The following is a 21,894-nucleotide window of genomic DNA, read 5'->3' as shown; positions in this document are numbered from 1 at the left end:
CAGGAGATCGAGACCATCCTGGCCAACATGGTGAAACCCTGTCTCTACTGAAACACACACAAAAAATTAGCTGGGCGTGTTGGTGCACACCTGTAGTCTCAGCTACTCGGGAGGCTGAGGCAGGGGAATCACTTGAACCCGGAAGGTGGAGGTTGCAGTGAGCTGAGATCACACCACTGCACTCCAACCAGGCGACAGAGCAAGACTCCATAAAAAAGAAAAAAAAAAAAAAAAAAAGAAAAGAAAGAATATGGACCTAGTATTAGGTGACACCAAAGAGTCGTTAATTTTGTTAGCATGACAAAGGTATTACAGTCATGTAAGAAATTGTCTATTATTACTCATGTACTGAAATATGTTCATAGTCAGGCACAGTGGCTCCCTTGTAATCCCAACGTTTTGGGAGGCTAAAGCAAGAGGATCACTCAAGCCTAGGAATTGGAGACCAGCCTGGGCAACATAGTGAAACCTTATCTCTACAAAAAAAATACCCCCAAAATTTTCCAGGTTGGTGGTGTGCACCTGTAGTCCCAGCTACTCCAGAGGCTGAAGTAGGAGGATCTCTTGAACTCAGGAGGAGGTCAAGGCTGCAGTGAGCCAAGACCATGCCACTGCACTCCAGCACGGGTGACAGAGCAAGATTCTGTCTCAAACAGCAAACAAACAAACAAAAAGAAATACGTTGAAATAACTAGCATCTTCAATACAATGTTGAATAAGAGTGGACATCATTGGTTCCCAATCTTAGGGGCAAAACTGTCTGATTTCATCATTAAATATATTAGCTGTAGGTGTTTGTGTATGCCCTTTAGGAGTTATTTTATTTTGGCCGGGCGCAATGGCTCATGCCTGTAATCCCAGCACTTTGGGAGGCTGAGGCGGGTGGATCACAAGGTCAGGAGATCGAGACCACCCTGGCTAACACAGTGAAACCCCGTCTCTGCTAAAAATACAAAAAAATTAGCCGGGCATGGTGGTGGGCGCCTGTAGCCCCAGCTACTCGGGAGGCTTAGGCAAGAGAATGGCGTGAACCCAGGAGGCAGAGCTTGCAGTGAGCTGATATCACTCTACTGCACTCCAGTTATTAATTATTTTATTTTTTATAGAGAACAGTCTTGCTATGTTGCCCACATTGATATTGAACTCCTGGGCTCAAGCAATCCGCCCATCTTGTCCTCCCAAAGTCTGGGATTACACGCATCAGCCACCGCGCCTGGCCTATGGATGCCTCGTATCAGTTTCAGGACTTCCCTTCTATTCCTAGTTGGCTGAGAGGTTTTTTTTGAATAGGTATTAAATGTTGTCAAATGCTTTTTCTGAATCTATTGAGATGGTCGTATGGGTTTTATCTTATAGCCTGTTAGTATAGTAAATTATATTGATTGATTTTAAAATATTAAGCCAACCTTATATTCCTGGGATGAAACTAACTTGGTCATGATGCATTATTGTTTGTATATACTACTGTATTCATTTTGCTAAGTTTTAAAAGGATTTTTGAAAAAAATAAAAAGGATTTTGTGTCTAGATCCATGAAGGATATGTGTGTAGTTTCTTTCTTGTAACATCTTTGTATCATTTGTTATGTGGTAATGCTAGCCTCAAGAGGAGCTGGTAAATGATCTCTCCTCTTCTATATACCAGAAACATTGTGCAGAATTGATGTTGTTTCTTCCTTAAGTGTCCAATGAAGCCATGTAGACCTGGAGTTTTCTTTGTGGAAATATTTTTTTTTTTTTTTTTTTTGAGACGGAGTCTCGCTCTGTCTCCCGGGCTGAGTGCAGTGGCCGGATCTCAGCTCACTGCAAGCTCCACCTCCCGGGTTTACGCCATTCTCCTGCCTCAGCCTCCCGAGTAGCTGGGACTACAGGCGCCCGCCACCTCGCCCGGCTAGTTTTTTGTATTTTTTTTTAGTAGAGACGGGGTTTCACCGGGTTAGCCAGGATGGTCTTGATCTCCTGACCTCGTGATCCGCCCGTCTCGGCCTCCCAAAGTGCTGGGATTACAGGCTTGAGCCACCGCGCCCGGCCGGAAATATTTTTTTTATTAAGAATTCAATATCTGGGGCTGGGCACGGTGGCTCAAGCCTGTAATCTCAGCACTTTGAGAGGCCGAGACAGGCAGATCACGAGGTCAGGAGATCGAGACCATCCTGGCTAACAAGGTGAAACCCCGTCTCTACTAAAAAAAAAATACAAAAAACTAGCCGGGCGAGCTGGCGGGCGCCTGTAGTCCCAGCTACTCGGGAGACTGAGGCAGGAGAATGGCGTAAACCCGGGAGGCGGAGCTGGCAGTGAGCCGAGATCCGGCCACTGCACTCCAGCCTGGGTGACACAGCGAGACTCCGTCTCAAAAAAAAAAAAAAAAAAAAAAAAAGAATTCAATATCTGGGCTAGACGAGATGGTTCACACCTGTAATTCCAGCGCTTTGGGAGGCTGAGGCAGGAGGAATACTTGAGCCCAGGAGTTTGAAACCAGCCTGAGCAATATAGCCAGACCTTGTCCCTACAAAAATATTTTTACAAAATTATCCAGGTGTAATGAAGTGCACCTGTAGTCCCAGCTACTTGGGAGGCTTGGGCAGAAGGATCGCTTGAGCCCAGGAGGTTGAGGCTGCAGTGAGCTATGCTTGCACTATTGCACTCAAACTTAGAAGACAGAGCAAGATCCTGTCTCAAGAAAAAAAAAAAAATATTCAGGTTGTTGGGGTTTTTTTCTTTTTTTTTTTAGACAGGGTCTGGCTCTGTCACCCAAGTTGGAGTGCAGTGGTATGATCTTGGCTCACCGGAACCTCTGCCTCCCTGGTTCAAACATTTCTCCTGCCTCAGCCTTCCAAGTAACTGATTACAGGCGCACACCACCACACCCAGTTAATTTTTGGATTTTTAGTGGAGATGGGGTCTCACCATGTTGACCAGGCGGGTCTCCAATTCCTGACCTCAAGTGATCTGCCTGCCTCGGACTCCCAAAGTGCTGGGATTACAGGCGTGAGCCACTGTGCCCGGCTGTCTCATTTTTCCTTAGTGGGCTTCGGTAGTTTGTGTTTTTCAAGGAAATTGTCCATTTCATCTAACTTATTAAATGTATTCACATAAAGGTTTTAATCATCTACCCTATTGTCATTTCAATTTGTGTACAATCTGTAGTGGTATCTCTTCTGCTGTTTCTGGTGTGGTTAATCTGTGTATTCTCTCTGTTATTCCTGATCAGTCTAGTCAGAGGTTTATCAACTTTAGTGATCTGTTTATAGAACCTACTTCTGGTTTTACTGACCTCTGCTAATGTTTCTGTTTTCTATTTCATTTATTTTGGCTTTTTTTTTCTTTGAGATGGTGTCTTGCTCTGTTTCCCAGGCTAGCACGCAGAGGAGTGACCTTGGCTCACTGCAGCTTCTGCCTGTCGGGTTCAAGCAATTCTCCCACATCAGCCTATTTTGGCTATAATTTTTATTATTTCCTTTCTTCTGCTAATTTTGGTTTTACTTGACTCTTCCTTTCATGGTTTCTTGAAGTAAAAGCCTCGGCCAGTGCAGTGGCTCACACCTATAATCCCAGCACTTTGGGAGGCCGAGGCGAGAGGATCCCTTGAGGCCAGGAGTTCACCAGCCTGGCAAACATGGTGAGACCCCTTCTCTACTAAAAATAAAAAAATTAGCCAGGCACGGTGGTGCACGCCTGTAATTCCAGCTACGCAGGAAGCTGAGGCATGAGAATTGCTTGAACCCAGGAGGCCGAGGTTGCAGTGAGCTGAGATTGCACCACTGCACTCCAGCCTGTGCAACAGAGTGAGACTTTGTCTCAAAAACAAACAAACAAAAAAGTAAATGCTTACATTATTGATTTGAAATATTTCTCCTTTTATAATATGTCAAAGTGGTGCTATAAATTTCCCTCATAGCATTACTGTGGCTGCATCTCAGAAAATTTGATATGTCCTGTTTTTACTTTCATTCAATTCAAAATATGATCTAATTTTCCTTGCGATTACACATTTGACCCATGGGTTATTTAATTTCTAAATATCTGGGGATTGTCCAGATATCATTCCATTATTATTTTCTATTTTTCCTTTTTCTTCTATTTATTAACTTATTTACTTACTTTCAGTTCCCTCTCAGGCTCTACATTCTGTTATTTTCCTTTTCTTTTTCTTTTTCTTTTTTTTTTTTTTTGAGACGGAGTTTGATGGAGTCTTTCTCTGTTGCCCAGGCTGGAGTGCAGTGGTATGATCTCAGCTCACTGCAACCTCCACCTCCCAGGTTGAAGCAATTCTCCTGCCTCAGCCTCCTGAGTAGCTGGGATTACAGGCACACGCCACAATTCCCAGCTAATTTTTTTTTGTATTTTTAGTAGAGATGGGGTTTCACCATATTGGCCGGGCTGGTCTTGAACTTCTGACCTCAAGTGATCCGCCCACCTCAGCCTTCCAAAGTGCTGGGATTACAGGCGTGAGCCACTGTGCCCAGCCTCTGTTATTATTTTCTAGTTTAATTCCATTGTGTTCAGAGATGTACTTTGTATGATTGGAATCCTTTAAAATTTATTTATTTATTTATTTATTTATTTTTTAAATATGGAGTCTCATTCTGTTGCCCAGGCTGGAGTGCAGTGGCCTGATCTCGGCTCACTGCACTCTCCACCAAGCGGGTTTAAGTGATTCTCCTGCCTCAGCCTCCTGAGTAGCTGAGATTACAGGGGCATGCCACCACGCCTGCCTAATTTTTGTATTTTTAGTAGAGATAGGGTTTCACTGTGTTGGCCAGGCTGGTCTCAGACTCCTGAACTCAGTTAATCCACCTGCCTTGGCCTCCCAAAGTGCTGGGATTACGGGTGTGAGCCACCGCTCTGGGCCTCTTTTACATTTATTAAGACTTGTTTTATGCCTCCAAATATGGTATATGTTGGTGGATATGCACTTGAAAAGAATGAGTATTCTGCTGTTGAATATTCCATTCATGTTGTTTATGTGGAATTGGTTAATAGCATTGAGTCTCGTATACCTTTACTGAGTTTCTATAAATTATGACTGATAACTGTTCTACAACTATTGAGCATGGTGTGTTGAAATCTCCAATTATAATGTTGTATTTGTCTACTTCTTCCTTAGTTCTATTATTGTTTTTCGTGTATTTTGCTGATCTATGCTTAGGTGCATATATATTTAGAATTATATCTTCTTTATTAATTGACCTATTTGTCATTATGATATGTCCCTCTTTGTCTTTGGTGGTTTTTGTTGTTGCTGTTGTTGCTTTGAGACAGAGTCTCAATCTGTTGCCCAGGGTGGAGTGCAGTGGTGTGGTCACAGCTCACTGCAGCCTCGACCTCCCAGGCTTAGATGATTCTCCCATCTCAGCCTCCCAAGTAACTGAGACCACAGGTGCATGCTACCACATTTTGATAATTTTTAATTTTTTCTTGTAGCGATAAGATCTCCCTGTGTTGCCCAGGCTAGTCTCAAACTCCTGGGCTCAAGCAATCCTTCCTTCTCAGCCTCCCAAAGCGCTGAGATTACAGGTGTGGGCCAGTATGTCGCCCACTGTGGGGGCAGTCTTTGTTTTGAAATCTACTTTCTCTGATATTCATTTAGCCATTCCAACTTTTTAAAATTTGGTTTTGTCAGTATATGCCTTTTCCCATCTTTTTGCTCTTAAACTACCTCTGTTTTTATATTTGAATACCTTTCTGGTATTTACCATATAGTTCGGTTTTGCTTTTTTATCCATTCTAACAATCACTGCCCTTTACCTTGAGCATTTACATCATTTATATTTATGTAATTATTGATATGATTGGGTTTAAATCAGTTTTGCTATTGTTTTTTCATTTGTTCCATCTGTCTATTGATCTTTTTTTCTTTCGTATTTGCAGACAGATATGCCCTCTGTCACCCAGGGTGGAGTGCAGTAGAGCTATCACAGCTCACTGCAGCTGGGCACTGGTCCATTTTTCTATCTTTTTTTTTTTTTTTTCCTGTTGAGATAGGGCCTCCCTATGTTGCCCAGGCTAGATTCAAACACCTGGGCTCAAGTGATCCTCCTGCCTTGATCTCTCAAAGTGTTGGCATTACAGGCGTAAGTCACCAGAGTCAGTCAGTTTTTTTTCACTTAGGTATAGAATTCAATGCCAACAGTTCTTTTCTTTCAACACTCTAACCATGTCACTCCATGAGGACGCTGTCTTGAGCTTTTGGTAAGCCTCGTTCTCCAGGACCACACGGCAGGCGCGACAGCCCTAGGTCCACCCCACCCCGTAAGCTCCCTCCTGGAGGAGACAGAGACCCAGGACAGCTCCGGCGCAAGGCCGAGGAAGGAGGGACGACCGGGCAGGGAGGCCCGAGGAGCCCCCGCCCTTTGGGATCGTCGCCACCCTTGGACCCCCTCACCCTTGGGGACGTCGAGGAGTGTTAAAATCTCCAAGACGAGAGTCACCGGTAGGAAGCCACAGCCATTTCGCAGTTTGCTCGGTGCAAATGCAGACGGTCCTAGTCGAGCGCGGAGTCGAGCGCGTGGGCGGCGTTGAGGACCTTCGGGGGCGCCGTCAGCTCCACCCCCCGGTGGGCGGGGCCCGAGCCAGTCCCTAAAGGCAAGTAGCTGCCGATTCCGGAGCAGGTACTATCGACCGCTGCGCGCTGACCCCGGGCTGTCGCAGTATCACGTTGCCGCCGTCATGTCCCGGCAACTATCACTGGCCCGGCCAGCCACGGTGCTGGGCGCCATGGAGATGGGGCGCCGCATGGACGCACCCACCAGCGCCGCAGTCACACGAGCCTTCCTGGAGCGCGGCCACACCGAGATAGACACGGCCTTCCTGTACGGCGACGGCCAGTCCGAGACCATCCTGGGTGGCCTGGGACTCGGGCTGGGGGGCAGTGACTGCAGAGGTAACACTGGCCCCTGATCTTCCCCCTGCACCGTGCACAGCTGAGCCTGTCCACAGCCGTGCACCGCCCAGCTCTCCCTGGCCCCAGGCAGCACCCACGGCTTTGTTCCCCTCTCCTCCAACCCCCGTCCACCTCTCAGCCTTGGGAACCCCAGGCTTCTCAGGCACATCTAGCTCCGGACAACTTTTCTCTCGTCTTCTCTTTTCTTCGTCTCTCTTCTCTTCCGGGAGGTAGCCACCACCCTCACTGACGTCTGGATGACTTGGTCTTGCCTGGAATGACTTGGGTAGCCCCTCTCTGGAGCACGAAAAACATTGGAATCTGGCATTGTGCAGCTCCTGTCCTCACCTGTGCCCTGCAGGTGCCTTTGACGGGCCTGATCTGCAGAAATTCTGTGCTTATCGCCTGGCACTCCCTGGCACAGTCCGAAATCAGAGTTTGGACCCAGCACACCATCTGCTTCGTCCTTCACACATGCCAGCCTGCTCGCGACCTGGACTTTGCTCTGAGTACCTTGTGGTACTCACAAGGGCACCTCACCAGGTTCAAGGGCACCTCACCAGGGTGGCAGTGCCCGGGAGCCTTGGCAGCTCCCTCAGGGGGATGGGGGATTGGGGTGGGACAGGTTCTCACTGCCCTGTCTGTGGGAGGCTCTGTCTGAAGCTATTGGAGAGAAATGGACACTAAGCCACTCCAGGAAGCTCCCATTCTAGAGATGGCTGGGGAGCCCAGAGTGAGCCCTTCCTGGGAGGGACCCCATGAAGAAAGAACAGAGAGGAGTTTGCCAGGAAGAGTACGAGGGGCAAGGGTGTGAGGGCAGTGGGCACGGGTGTGGAAAAGTAAATGTGATTTGGCAATGCTGTGGGTGCTGGAGGAAGCAGGTGTAGCCTGAGGGGAGGATGTGTGTATAGGGGCAGGAGGAGCCGCCCTCAGTCTGATGCCATGTGCAGTGCTTAGGCCAGTGCCTGGCAAGCATATAGTGAGGGCTGGGAAATGCTAGCTGTTTCTTTCTTCTTAGTATTAGCACCATTTCCTCCTTCCACTCTGAGTGTCTGAGTGGAGTCATTTCTCCTCTGATTCACCACATGGTAGATCCCGAACGAACCCAGCCTGTGCGTGCATCTCAGTGCCACACGCTTTCTAGATCACCCGGCTGCCACTCGTTGAGAGCTCTAACCATATTTCTGAAATTTTTTTTTTTTTTGAGACAGGATCTTGCTCTTTTTACCCAGGCTGGAGTGGAGTGGTGCGATCATGGCTCATTGCAGCTTTGACCTCTCAGGGCTCAAGCCATCCTCCCACCTCAGCCTCCTGAGGAGCTGGGACTAACACAGGCCTGTGCCACCACACCCAGCTAATGTTTTGTATTATTCATCGAGATGGGAGTCTCACTTTGTTGTCCAGGCTGGTCTCAAACTCCTGGGCTCAAGTGATCCTCCAGCCTTGGCCTCCCATAGTGCCGAGATTACAGGTGTAAGCCAACACAGATCTGCACCCTCTGCCTGGGCCTTATTTCTGTTTTGTTTTGTTTTGTTTTTTTAAATCCTTTTTTGTCTTCTGTCTTTGAGTCCAAGGTTGGCTGGTGAAAGTCCTCAGATCTCAGATCTGAAGTGAAGTTCAGTTGAGAAGCAGAGGTGGCATGGAAAAATTCCAAATGAGTAGTTCCTCAAACCTGCTCCCTGCCAGGCCTCAAGGGCTCCAATGACTGCCCTCTTGCCAGCCTAAGTGACTTTCTAAGTGTGAAAAGTGGGAAGAGGACTCTCCACTCCCCTGTTAGTCCAGCTCACTGACTCACTGAGAACTAAGATTCTTTTTTTTTTTTTTTTTTTAGAAGGAGTCTCACTCTGTCGCCAGGCAGGAGTGCTATGGCATAATCTCGACTCACTGCAACCTCTGCCTCCTGGGTTCAAACAATTCTCCTGCCTCAGACTCCTGGCCAGCTGGGGACTACAGGCAGGTCCCACCACGCCCGGCTAATTTTTGTGTTTTTATTAGAGACGGGGTTTCATCATGTTAGTCTGGCTGGTCTCGAACTCCTGACCTCCTGATCTGCCCGCCTCGGTCTCCCAAAGTGCTGGGATTACAGGTGTGAGCCATGGTGCCAGGCCCTGAATTTCATTTCTCTCTCCTCTCAGTGAAAATTGATACCAAGGCCAATCCACTGTTTGGGAACTCCCTGAAGCCTGACAGTCTCCGGTTCCAGCTGGAGACGTCACTGAAGCGGCTGCAGTGTCCCCGAGTGGACCTCTTCTACCTGCACTTGCCAGACCACAGCACCCCAGTGGAAGAGACGCTGCGCGCCTGCCACCAGCTGCACCAGGAGGTGAGGGGACCCCTGAGCTCTGGGAGGTGGCCCGCTGCTGCTCTCATCCTGATCCCACTAGTGAGATCAGAAGCACCAGGGCGGTCCCAGGGTGGAGCAGGGAACAGCCCACTCCCAGGGGCCCCACCCGGGCCTCCCCTTCCTGGTCTGGGCTGCACTGCGTTCTGACTGGAGCCTCACCCATGCAGGGCAAGTTCGTGGAGCTTGGCCTCTCCAACTATGCCGCCTGGGAAGTGGCTGAGATCTGTACCCTCTGCAAGAGCAATGGCTGGATCGTGCCCACTGTGTACCAGGTGAGGGCCGGGGCTGCAGAGGCCAAGGTCTCCAGGACTCCTGCTCATCCTGGGCTCACTATTCCCCTCTGACTCCCCCGGTACCCTCTACATAGCAGGCACCCCCTGTTCAAACCCTGCAGATGGCTCCCACATACCCTCAGGATGCCATTCAAGCTCCTCAGGATGCCATGCAAGCTCCTCAGGCTGGCCACTGGGCATCTGTTTCCTTCCTGCCTATCTGTGTATCTTGGACCCTTCCTTCCCCACCTGGCCCTGCACTCAGCCTGGAACACGCCCTGCCCTGCACTGCCCCTTCCCCGGGAGAACGGTTCAGGTCTCACATACGGGTGTCTTCCTCTGAAAGCCTTTCTACATGGGCCCAGAAGACCCTGAGACCTCAGGTCCTCATTTACCTCTTCATCATTCATTCCACAAATGTTTCTACACCTACTTGGTGCCAGGCACTGGTCACGGAACTTTCTAGTCTATTGTGAATGCCTCTTTACTCGATTATAACTGTTTATACTTGACCTTATTATAAAACCTTGAGGGAAGGGACCCTGTCCTTTTAGCTTATGAATCTAAATCTGACAACCAGCTCGTAGCTGGTACTCATGAAAGTTGGCTGAATGAATGAATTTTCCTCGGGCATAAGCCCCTTTCACCAGCACCAGTAAGAATAAGTATATGCCCAGATGGTTAATGTCCTAGAATTGTTAAGGTCTGAAATAAGGGCTCTATAAGGGTACATTTGAGGTCCCTTCTTTTGACACATCCACCCTCTCCCCTGGGGCCCTCTCCTTGCAGGGCATGTACAACGCCATCACTCGGCAGGTGGAAACGGAGCTCTTCCCCTGCCTCAGGCACTTTGGACTGAGGTTCTATGCCTTCAACCCTCTGGCTGGTACGTGGAGCATTCCTGGCCCTGACTCAGCCTATTCCCGACCCACAGATGCCCAGCCCAGGACCTGGGAAGCAGGGAGGGTTTGACAAACTTTGCCCTCTCAGGTCAAAGAGGTCAAGGCTGCATCCTTCAGCCCTCCTGGGTCCCTGCCCCTCCCCTAGTCCAGAGCCCTGAGGGATATAGCAGGTTCTGGGGCACTCTGGGCCCGGGGGCTGATTGCTGCCTTCCCGCAGGGGGCCTGCTGACTGGCAGGTACAAGTATGAGGACAAGGACGGGAAACAGCCCGTGGGCCGCTTCTTTGGGAATCAGTGGGCCGAGATGTACAGGAATCGGTGAGCTGGGGGTGCTTGGTGTGGATGGCTGGGGTGGGGTCAGCTTTATGTGGAATGAAGTCCTGGCTGCTCCTGGGGTAAGGCCTTTCCTCGCTGCTGCACCCTGAATTTCTTCAGGAATTTCCAAACCCTCTGTGTGTTTTCTTGTTGTCTTGGGACCTCCAGGAGGAAATGAGGCTCCCTGGACCTCAGGGTCTTGAAGTCATAGCTCTTTCCTGAGCAATCACCTGCTAGGAAGGAAAGAAGGAGCCCTGGAGGGAGGTCCAGGAGGCCTGGGGCCGAGTCCTGTTCCATCCCAGTGGCCTTCGTGTCCCTAGGGGAAAATAAGAGCAGGCTGCTGAGTCATCAGGAATAAAGACTCTTTGAGTTCTCTGCTGAGGGGCCCAGCATCCTGGGTGGTTCTGACGCCCAGCAAAGTGGGAGACGCATGGCTGGAGAGCGCACCTGTCCCTTAGGGCTGCAGGGTTTGGGATGGGGCAGTGGTTCTCAGTTGGCTCTTTGGTTGTGGCTCCCAGTGTGACCCCCATGGTACTGACCCCTGTGCCCTGTGCCACTGTCCCCCCTTCCCAGCTACTGGAAGGAGAACCACTTCGAGGGCATTGCCCTGGTGGAGAAGGCCCTGCAGGCTGCGTATGGCGCCAGCGCCCCCAGCATGACCTCGGCCACCCTCCGGTGGATGTACCACCATTCACAGCTCCAGGTAACCAGTGACCCTGGGCGCTCAGCTCCTTCCCTTCCCCGGGGACCAGCAATATCTTTGGATGAGGGCTAAAACATTTGTTTATTGATTCCTCTAAAATTTCTCTTTCTTTCAACTCTCACAAACATTCTTCCCACTGGTGTTTTTCTATGTTTTTTTTTTTTTTGGAGACAGAGTCTCACTCTGTCGCCCAGGTGGGAGTGTGGTGGCATGATCTCAGGTCATTACAACTTCTGCTACCTGGGCTGAAGCAATTCTTTTGTCTCTGCCTCCCGAGTAGCTGGGTTACAGGCATGTGCCACCATGCCCAGCTAATTGTTTGTATTTGTAGTAGAGATGGGGTTTCACCATGCTGCTCAGGCTGGTCTCAAACTCCGGAGCTCAGATAATTCATTCTCCTCAGCCTCTGAAAGTGTGGGGATTACAGGTATGAGCCACTGCGCTCAGCCTTCCCATTGGCCTTGATGGTATCTGCGTACCAGGCTTTGTAATAAGGGCTTTGCTGCAGGGATTTCATTATTCCTTCAGCTTTATGAAATGACTGTCCCGGTGTTATTGATGAGGAACCTGAGTTTCGCCCAGCTATGAAAGGGGCAGACGTTTTAACATTTTAACACAGGTTTAACTGTAAAACCCACTAGTCTCATCCTTTGGTGGGAGCTGGAGTTTCCCTCTCTTGGTACACCATGTCTTCCTCATTCAAATTTATATCCAGCTTCAGCCTCAGATGTTGCAATAGTGTCTGGCATATATACAGTAGGTGCTCAATAAACGGGAGCTAAGCACTCTACATGATTTTTCACACCCATAACCATGTTGAAAATAGAGAAGAGGATTGAGTCTCAGAGAGGTTTAATAACTTAGCCACGTTTACACAGCTGCTGGGGGGCAGAACTGGGCTGTGAATGTAGGTCTGTCTGGAAGTATCATGTGGCAGTAGGGGAAAGAATACAGGTTTCGAGTCACATGGGTACAGCTATCCAAGGCATCTTATTTCTGGACGTCTGGGATACAAGAGTGCCCAAATCTCAGCAGGGAGGTGGCTGGGAGGGCTGTGAGTGGAGTTGCTGTGCAGCAGAAGGTTGAAGTCTGGCCATCTCCCTTGCAGGGTACCCACGGGGACGCGGTCATCCTGGGCATGTCCAGCCTGGAGCAGTTGGAGCAAAATTTGGCAGCGGCAGAGGAAGGGCCCCTGAAGCCGGCTGTGGTGGACGCCTTTAATCAAGCCTGGAATTTGGTTGCTTACGAATGTCCCAACTACTTCCGCTAGGCCCATCGTTTCTCAGGCTGCCCAAGGCTCTTCTGTAACCTCTTTTGTCTCTCACGCTTTCTTTAATTTAGAACTGCCTCAGTAAATTCTTAGGAACGGAACTATTTGAACAAAAACCTAACAGTAGAGTCACCACCAGATGAAGAATAAAGCCTCCCAGGATGCTGTGTGTTCGTCTGTTTGCGTTGCTATAAAAGAATACCTGAGACTGGGTCATTAATAAAGAAAAGAAGTTTCTTTGGCTCACGGTTCTGCAGTGTGTACAAGGGGGTGTGGTGCCGGCATCTACTCCTGGCGAGGGCCTCAGGAAGCTTACAATCATGGCAGAAGGGGAAGCGGAGCCAGCGTGTCACATGGCAAGAGAGGGAGCAAGAGACAGGGGAGGAAATTCCAGGCTCTTTTAAACAACCAGATCCTGTATGAACTCATAAAGCCGGAACTCGCTCATTACTGTACGCATGGCAGCAAGCCATTCAGAAGGGATTTGTCCCCAAACCCTAACACCCCCCACCAGGCCCACCTCTAACATTGATCACATTGCAACATGAGATTTGGAGGGGGAAAAAAACCCTAATGATATCATTGTAGCACTACCCCCCCCCCAATGTCATGTTCTTCTCACATTGCAAAATACAGTCATCATTTCCCAATAGTCACCCAAAGTCTTAACTTGTTCCAGCATCAACTCAATCTAAGTCCAAAGTCTCACCCGAGACTCAAGGTAAGTTTATCCACCTATGAACCTGTATAATCAAAACCAAGTCATTTACTTCCATGATACAATGGTGGTGCCGGCTTTGGGTAACATTCCCATTGCAAAAGGGAGAAATCGGCCAAAAGAAAGGGGCAACGGGCCCACGCAAGTCTGAAACCCAGTAGGGCAGGCGTCATAAATGTAAAGCTCCAAGATAATCTTGGACTCCATTTCCCACATCCTGTCCACACTGGTGCAAGGGGTGGGCTTCCAAGGCCTTGGGCAGCTCCACTTATGTGGCTTTGCAGGATGCAGCCCCATGGCTGCTCTCACTGGTTGGAGTAAGTGCCTGTGGCTTTTCCAGGCTCTGGGCACAAGCTGCTGGTGGCTCCACAATCCTGGGGTCTGGAGAGTAGTAGCCTCTTTCCCACAGCTCCACTGGGCAGTGCCCTAGTGGAGACTGTGTGTGGGGGCTCCAGCCTCACATTCCCCCCGGCGTTGCCCTAGCAGCGTCTGTGAAGTTTGTCTTGAAGTCTTCTGAAATGGCTTTGAGCCCTTTTCCCATCATCTTGGCCATTAGCACTTGACTCCCTTTTAGTCATTCTCATCTCTCTAGCAAGTGGTTGTTTTACAGCCGACGTGAATTCCTCTGCTGAAATGCTCTTTCCTTCTTCATCACATGGCCAGGCTGCCAATTCTCAAGCTATTACATTCCAGTTCCCTTTTAATTATGAATTCCAACTGTAATTCATTCCTTGGCTCCTGTATCTGACTGTAGGTTTTTAGAAACAAGAATGCCACATCCTGAATGCTTTGCAGCTTTGAAATGTCTCCCACCAGATGCTCTCGGTCATCATTCTTCAGTTGAACCTTCCACAAATCCCTTGAACAAGAACACAATGCAGCCAAGCTCTTTGCTAAGGGATAACATGGGTGACCTTTGGTCTGGCTCCCAATAAATTCCCCATTTCCATTTGAGATCTCCTCGGCCTGTCCTTCATTGTCTGTATTTCTAGTACATTTTGGTCACAACTACTTAACAAGTCTTTAAGAAGTTCCAGGCTCAAGCCTGTAATCCCAGCACTTTGGGAGGCCGAGACGGGCGGATCACAAGGTCAGGAGATCGAGACCATCCTGGCTAACACAGTGAAACCCCGTCTCTACTAAATATACAAAAACTAGCTGGGCGAGGTGGCGGGCGCCTGTAGTCCCAGCTACTCGGGAGGCTGAGGCAGGAGAATGGCATAAACCCGGGAGGCGGAGCTTGCAGTGAGCTGAGATCCGGCCACTGCACTCCAGTCTGGGCGACAGAGCGAGACTCCGCCTCAAAAAAAAAAAAAAAAAAAGAAGTTCCAGACTTTCCCTTATCCTCCTGTCATCTTCTGAGCCCTCCAAACTCCTCCAACTCCTGTCCATTACCCAGGTCCAAAGCTGCTTCTGCATCCATTTTCAGGTATTGTTATAGTAATGCTGCACTCCTCAATACCCAGTTTCTATGTTAGTCCATTTACATTGCTAAAAAGGAACACCTGAGGCTGGGCACGTTTTAAAGAAAAGAGACTTATTTGGCTCACAGTTCTGCTGGCTGTCAGAAGAGCATGACACCAGTTCCTGCTTCTAGTGAGGGCGTCAGGAAGTTTACAATCACGGTGGAAGGGGAAAAAAGGGAGTGGGCATATCACATGACAAGAGAGGGAGCAAGAGGGAGATGGTGCCAGGCTCTTTTAAACAACCAGGTCCCATGTGAAGTAATGGAGGAAGAATTTATTATCATGAGGATAGCACCAAGCCATTCATGAGGGATCCGCCCCAATGACCCAAACACCTCCCACGAGGCCCTCTTCCAACACTAGAGGTTCCCCTCCCCTCCCCTCCCCTCCTCCTCCCTCCCCTCCCCTTCCCTTCCCTTTCTTTTTTGACAGAGTCTAGTTCTGTCACCCACATGGAATGCAGTGGCACGATCTTGGCTCACTGCAACCTCTGCCTCCCGGGTTCAAGAGATTCTCCTGCCTCAGCCTCCCGAGTAGCTGGGACTACAGGCGCCCGCCACTACCCCGGCTAATTTTTGTATTTTTAGTAGAGATGGGGTTTCACTGTGTTGACCAGGCTGGTCTCGAACTCCTGACCTCGTGATCTGCCCGCCTCAGCCTCCCAAAGTGCTGGGATTACAGGCGTGAGCCATAGCACCTGGCCTGGAGGTCACATTTCAACATGGGATTTGAAGCAGAGGAAACATTCAAACTGTATTAATGTGGAACATTTTTAATATTCTATAATCTCGGCAATGGCTTTCCTCTTGTCTTAGCTAAAGCCTCCTGTCTTTTCATCCACAACTTTCTCAGTGGTGGTTCTGGGCTTCTTTTTATTGGGCTTGGGGGCAAGGGCAGCGGGGTCCACATTTTCCTCAGAACACCCCTACACCCCTACTCCAAACAGGAGGCACTCAAGGCTGGGAAAGGAAAATCCCAGGTGTGGTGGTTACTGTTTGACCATTGCAGCAAAATCCCTCCAGCCGTGGGCAGGGCAGCAGGCAATACTTGGAGGAGCCCCTTAAAATGATAAAAGGGGCCCAACTTGGAAATTTAGATAACACTACTCATCCAAAAGCCTGACCCCAAGAAAAGTCCCATTTGCTGGCCAGAGGGAGACACCCTACAGACAAAATTTATTCTTTATAAAAAGAAGTCAACCCCTGATTCTTTTTATCCATACAACATAGATTCTCCCTGATGTGCGGTGGTCTGTCAGTTATCTTTGGACAATAAAGCACACCAAAATTCAATTGCTTAAAATGACAAAATCCCCCAAGATGGTGAGAAAATTCAACATAATCCTTGTCCAAATCCCAACTGGCTTTTTTTTTTTTTTCTTCAAGATGGAGTCTCACTCTGTCTCCCAGGCTAGAGCGCTGTGGCGCAATCTCGGCTCATTGCAACCTCCATCTCCTGGGTTCAAGTGATTTTTCCTGCACAGCTTCCTGAGAAGCTGGGATTACAGGTGTGAGCCACCCACCTGGTTAATTTGTGTATTTTTGTAGAGACTGGGTTTTGCCATGTTGTCCAGGCTGGTCTTGAACTCCTGACCTCAGTTGATATGCCCCTCTTGGTGCCTCGAATGCTGGGATTACAGGCACGAGCCACCACGCTCAGCCAGCTTTTTTTTTTTTTTTTTTTTTTTTTGAGACCACAGCCATTGGAAAACTGGTTCTAAAATTCACAGGGAAATTCAGGGCACCCAGGATACCCAAAATATGCTTGACAAAGAACACAGTTGGAGGACTGACACTTTCTGATTTCAGAACTTACTACAAAACTACATAGCCGGGCGTGGTGGCAGGCGCCTGTAATCCCAACTACTCGCAAGGCTGAGGCAGGGAGAATTGCTTGAATCTGGGAGAGGAAGGTTGCAGTGAGCCGAGATCAGGCCACTACACTCCAGCCTGGGTGACACAGTGAGACTGCATCTCCAAACAAAACAAAACCAAAAACAAGCAAATAAACAAAAAAAAAAAACAACTACAGTGCTAAAGACAGGGTGGTCCTGGCATAAGGCTAGACATAAATCAATGGATTAGAATTTAGACTCCAGCAGTAAACCCTTTCATATATTGTCAATTAATTTTAAAAAGTGTCAAGACAATTCAACAAGGAAAATAACCATCTTCAGGCCGGGTGCGGTGACTCACGCCTGTAATCCCAGCACTTTGGGAGGCCGAGGTGGGCAGATCACGAGGTCAGGAGATCGCGACCATCCTGGCTAACACAGTGAAACCCCATCTCTACTGAAAATACAAAAAATTAGCCCGGCGTGGTGGTGGGCACCTGTAGTCCCAGCTACTCGGGAGGCTGAGGCAGGAGAGTGGTGTTAACCTGGGAGGCAGAGCTTGCAGTGAGCCCAGATCGTGCCACTGCACTCCAGCCTGGGCAACAGAGCGAGATTCTGTCTCAAAAATAAATAAATAAATAAATAAATAAATAAATAAATAAAAGAAGAAGAAGAAAATAACCATCTTCAACAACATCTAGATATTTGCAAGTAAGAGAATGAAGTCGGACCCCTTTCTCATACCATACATAAGAAAATAAACACAGCATGAGTCATAGACCTAAATCTATGGGCTAAAATTATAAAAACTTAGAAAAAAATACAGGGCCACGATGGTGGCACACTCCTGTAATCCCAGCTACTCAGGTGGCTGAGGCACCAGAATCATGTGAGCCCAAGAGGCAGAGGTTGCAACGAGCCAAAATTGTGCCACTCCACTCCAGTCTTGGTGACAGAGTGAGACTGTGTCTCAAAGAAAGAAAAAGAAAATATAGGGATAAATCTTGTGGCCTTGGATTGGGCAATTGTTCCTCAGAAGCACACACAACAAAAGAGAAATTAAATTACACATCATCAAAGTTTAGAACTCTTTTGCTTTAAAGACTGCATAAAGAAAGTGAGGCTGGGCGTGGTGGCTCACGCCTGTAATCCCAGCACTTTGGGAGGCCGAGGCGGGCGGATCACTAGGTCAGGAAATCGAGACCATCCTGGCTAAACACGTGAAACCCCGTCTCTACTAAAAACACAAAAAAATTAGCCGGGGGTGGTGGCGGGCGTTGACTGCAGGAGTTTGAGAGCCTTTCCCCATACCATACACAAAATATTAACCCAAACGAATCAGCCACCTCAATGTATAAGGTAAAACTGTAAAACTCTTAGAAGAAAATACTGGAGTAAGTGTGACTTTGGATTAGGCAGTGGTTTCTTAGATATTGACACCTAAAGTACACGTGACAAAAGAAAAAGTAAAGTCAACACCATCAAAGTTTAGAATGTTCGTGCTTCAGAGAACACTATCAAGAAAGTGAAAAGACAACCCATAGAATGGGATAGTATTTTGCAAATCACGTATCTGTTAAGGAACTTGTAGCTAGAAAAGAGACAGGACTCTTACAACTTAATAAAAGAAAAGACCCACTCAGGTGCAGTGGCTCACGCCTGTAATCCCAACACTTTGGGAGGCTGAGGAGGGAGGATCCTTTGAGGCCAGGAGTTCGAGACTAGCCTGGCCAACAAGGCGAGATGCTGTCTCTACTAAAAATACAAAAATTAGCCAGGTGTGGTGGCACATGCCTGTAATTCCAGCTATTCAGGAGCTGAGGCAGGAGAATTGCTTGAACCTGGGAGGCCAAGGTTGCAGTGAGCAGAGATCACACCACTGCACTCCAGTCTGTACAACAGAGGGAGAGTTCGTCTCAAAAAAAAAAAAAAAAGTGAATGCTTACATTATTGATTTGAGATATTTCTTCTTTTAAATGTCAAAGTGATGCTATAAATTTCCCTCTTAGCACTACTGTGGCTGCATCTCAGAAAATTTGACATGTCATGCTTTTACTTTCATTCAGTTCAAAATATGATCTAATTTTCCTTGAGATTACATCTTCGATCCATGGGTAATTTAAAATCCAAATATGTAGGGATTTTCCAGATATCATTCTGTTATTATTTTCTATTTTTCCTTTTTATTCTATTTATTTATTTACCTATTTACTTATTTTCAGTTCCCTCTCAGGCTCTAAGTTCTGTTATTATTTTCTAGTTTAATTCCCTTGTGTTCAGAGATGTACTTTGTATTATGTAAATCCTTTGAAATTTATGTGTTCATTTATTTCTTTTCTTTTTTTCCCCTTTTCTTTTCTTTCTTTTTTTTTTTTGAGTCGGAGTCTCACTCTGTTGCCCAGGCTAGAGTGCAGTGGTGCGATCTCGGTTCACTGTAACCTCCACCTGCTGGGGTCAAGCAATTTTCCTGCCTCAGCCTCCAGAGTAACTGGGATTATAGGCATAAGCCACCACCCCCGGCTAATTTTTGTATTTTTAGTAGAGATGGAGTTTCACCATACTGGCCAGGCTGGTCTAGAGAACCCCTGACCTCAGGTAATCTGCCTGCCTCGACCTCCAAACGTGTTTGGATTACAGGCGTGAGATACCACACCCGGCCTGTTAATTTATTTTTGTTATTTTCTTTTTTAGATGGAATCTCACTCTGTTGCCCAGGCTGGAGTGCAGTGGCATGATCTTGGCTCATTGCAACCTCTGTCTCCCAGGTTCAAGTGATTTTCCTGCCTCAGCCTCTCGAGTAGCTGAGATTACAGGTGCATGCCACCATGCCTGTCTATTTTTTATATTTTTAGTAGAGATGGATTCTCACCATGTTGACCAGGCTGATCTGGAACGCCCGACCTCAAGTGATCTCCCTGCCTCTGTCTCTCAAAGTGCTGGGATTACAGATGTGAGCCACCACGCCCGGCCTCTTTTGCATGTATTAAGACTTGTTTTATGCCTCCAAAGACGGTATATCTTGGTGGATGTGCACTTGAATGCACATTCTGCTGTTGCTGGGTATTTCATTCATGTTGTTTATGTGGAATTGGTTAAATAACGTTATTCAAGTCTTCTTTTTTTTTTGAGATGGAGTCTTGCTCTGTCACCCAGGCTGGAGTACAGTGGCACGATCTCGGCTCACTGCAACCTCTGCCTCCTGGGTTCAAGCAATTCTTTGCTTCAGCCTCCCAAGTAGCTGAGATTACCGCGCCACCACGTCTGGCTAACTTTTTGCATTTTTAGTAGAGACGGGGTTTCACCATCTTGGCCAGGCTGGTCTTGAACTCCTGACCTCGTGATCCACCCACCTCAGCCTCCCAAAGTGCTGGGATTACAGGTGCAAGCCACGGCGCCTGGCGTGTTCAAGTCTCGTATAACTTTACTGAGTTTCTGTAAATTATGACTGATAACTGTTCTACAACTGTTGAGAGTGGTGTGTTGAAACCTCCAACTATAATTTTGTATTTGTCTATTTCTTCTTAAGTTCTATTATTGCTTTTCATGCATTTTGATGCTCTACTTTTATTTGCATATACATTGAGGATTATATTTTCTTTGTTAATTGACCTCTTTGTCATGACATGTCCCTCTTTGTCTTTGGTAGGTTTTTGTTGTTGTTGTTGTTGCTATTGTTGTTGTTTTGAGACAGGGTCTCAATCTGCTGCCCAGGTTGGAGTGCAGTGGCATGAACACAGCTCACTGTAGCCTTGACTTCCCAGGCTTAGCTGATCCTCCCACCTCAGCCTCCTGAATAACTGGGACCACAGGCACATGCCACCACATTGTGATAATCTTTAAAAAATTTTTTTTGTAGAAATAAGATCTCTCTGTGTTGCCCAGGCTGGTCTCAAACTCCTGGGCTCAAGCAATCCTCCCTTTTCAGCCTCCCAAAGTGCTGAGATTACAGGTGTCAACCACTGTGTGGGCCAGTATTTTTTGTTTTGAAATCTACTTTGTCTGATATTGACGTAGCCATTCCAACTTTTTAAAATTTAGTTTTGTCAAGGTATGTCTTTTCCCATCTTTTTACCTTTTTCTTTTCTTTTCTTTTCTTTTTTTTTTTTGAGACAGAATTTTGCTCTTGTTACCTAGGCTGGAGTGGAGTGCGATCTTGGCTCACGGCAACCTCCACCTTCCAGGTTCAAGCGATTCTCCTACCTCAGCCTCCCAGGTAGCTGGGATTACAGGCATGCACCACCACGCCCGGCTAATTTTGTATTTTTAGTAGAGACGGGGTTTCTCCATTTTAGTTAGGCTGGTCTCCAACTCTTGACCTCGGTGATCCGTCCCCCTTGGCCTCCCAAAGTGCTGGCATTACAGGCGTGAGCCACCATGCCTGGTCCATCTTTTTTACTGTTCACTCACTCTGTTTATATATTTCAATAGTTTTCTAATATTTACTATATAGTTGGGTTTTGCTTTTTTATCCATTCTAACAATCTCTGCCTTTTACTTGTAAGTATTTTTTCATTTATATTTAATGTAATTATTGATATGATTAGGTTTAAATTAATCTTGCTGTTGGTTTTTCATTTGTTCCATCTGTCTATTTGTCTTTTTTTTTTTTCTTTTGTATTTGGAGACAGATTTGCCCTCTGTCACCCAGGGCAGAGTGCAATGGAGCTATCACAGCACACTGCAGCTGGGCATTGGTCCATTTTTCTATCTTCTTTTTTCTTTTTTTCTTTTGAGACAGGGCCTCCCTATGTTGCCAGGCTGGATTCAAACTCCTGGGCTCAGTCTATTCTCCTCCCTTGATCTCCCAAAGTGTTGAGATTACAGGTGTAAGTCACCACAGTCAGTCAGTTTTTTTATTTTTATTTTTTTATTTTTTCCACTTAGGTACAGAATTCAATGCCAACAGTTCTTTTCTTTCAAGACTTTAACCATGTCACTCCACGGGGACTCTGTCTTAAGCCTTTGGTAAGCCTCGTCCTCCTGAACCGCAGGGCAGGCAGGTGGAACAGCCCTTAGGTCCACCTCACCCCTTAAGCTCCCTCCTGGAGGAGACAGAGACCTGGGACAGCTCCCGGGCGGGCGAGGCCCAGGGATGGGGGGCGACAGGGCAGGGAGGAGTCCCCGCCCTTGGGGATCGTCGCCACCCTTGGACCCCCTCACCCTTGCGGACGTTGAGGAGTGTTAAAATC

General features: G+C 47.7%; 1 protein-coding gene across 1 annotated transcript; it reads left to right on the top strand.

Annotated features, from left to right (window-relative positions):
• Window positions 1-6,592: 6,592 nt before the first annotated feature.
• On the top strand, window positions 6,593-12,930 carry LOC104679832 (aflatoxin B1 aldehyde reductase member 3). The gene is made up of 7 exons (XM_010385556.2): window positions 6,593-6,882; window positions 9,018-9,205; window positions 9,394-9,498; window positions 10,288-10,384; window positions 10,618-10,717; window positions 11,288-11,417; window positions 12,526-12,930. Exons 1-7 carry the CDS (start codon window positions 6,669-6,671, stop codon window positions 12,685-12,687), a joined length of 996 nt encoding a protein of 331 aa, XP_010383858.1. The 5' UTR covers window positions 6,593-6,668; the 3' UTR covers window positions 12,688-12,930.
• Window positions 12,931-21,894: the final 8,964 nt, after the last annotated feature.

The sequence above is a fragment of the Rhinopithecus roxellana genome, chromosome 12 (assembly GCF_007565055.1).
Source record: "Rhinopithecus roxellana isolate Shanxi Qingling chromosome 12, ASM756505v1, whole genome shotgun sequence".
NCBI lineage: Eukaryota > Metazoa > Chordata > Mammalia > Primates > Cercopithecidae > Rhinopithecus > Rhinopithecus roxellana.
The sequence above is the reverse complement of the archived record's forward strand: the minus strand, read 5'-3'. Positions and strand labels throughout refer to the sequence as shown.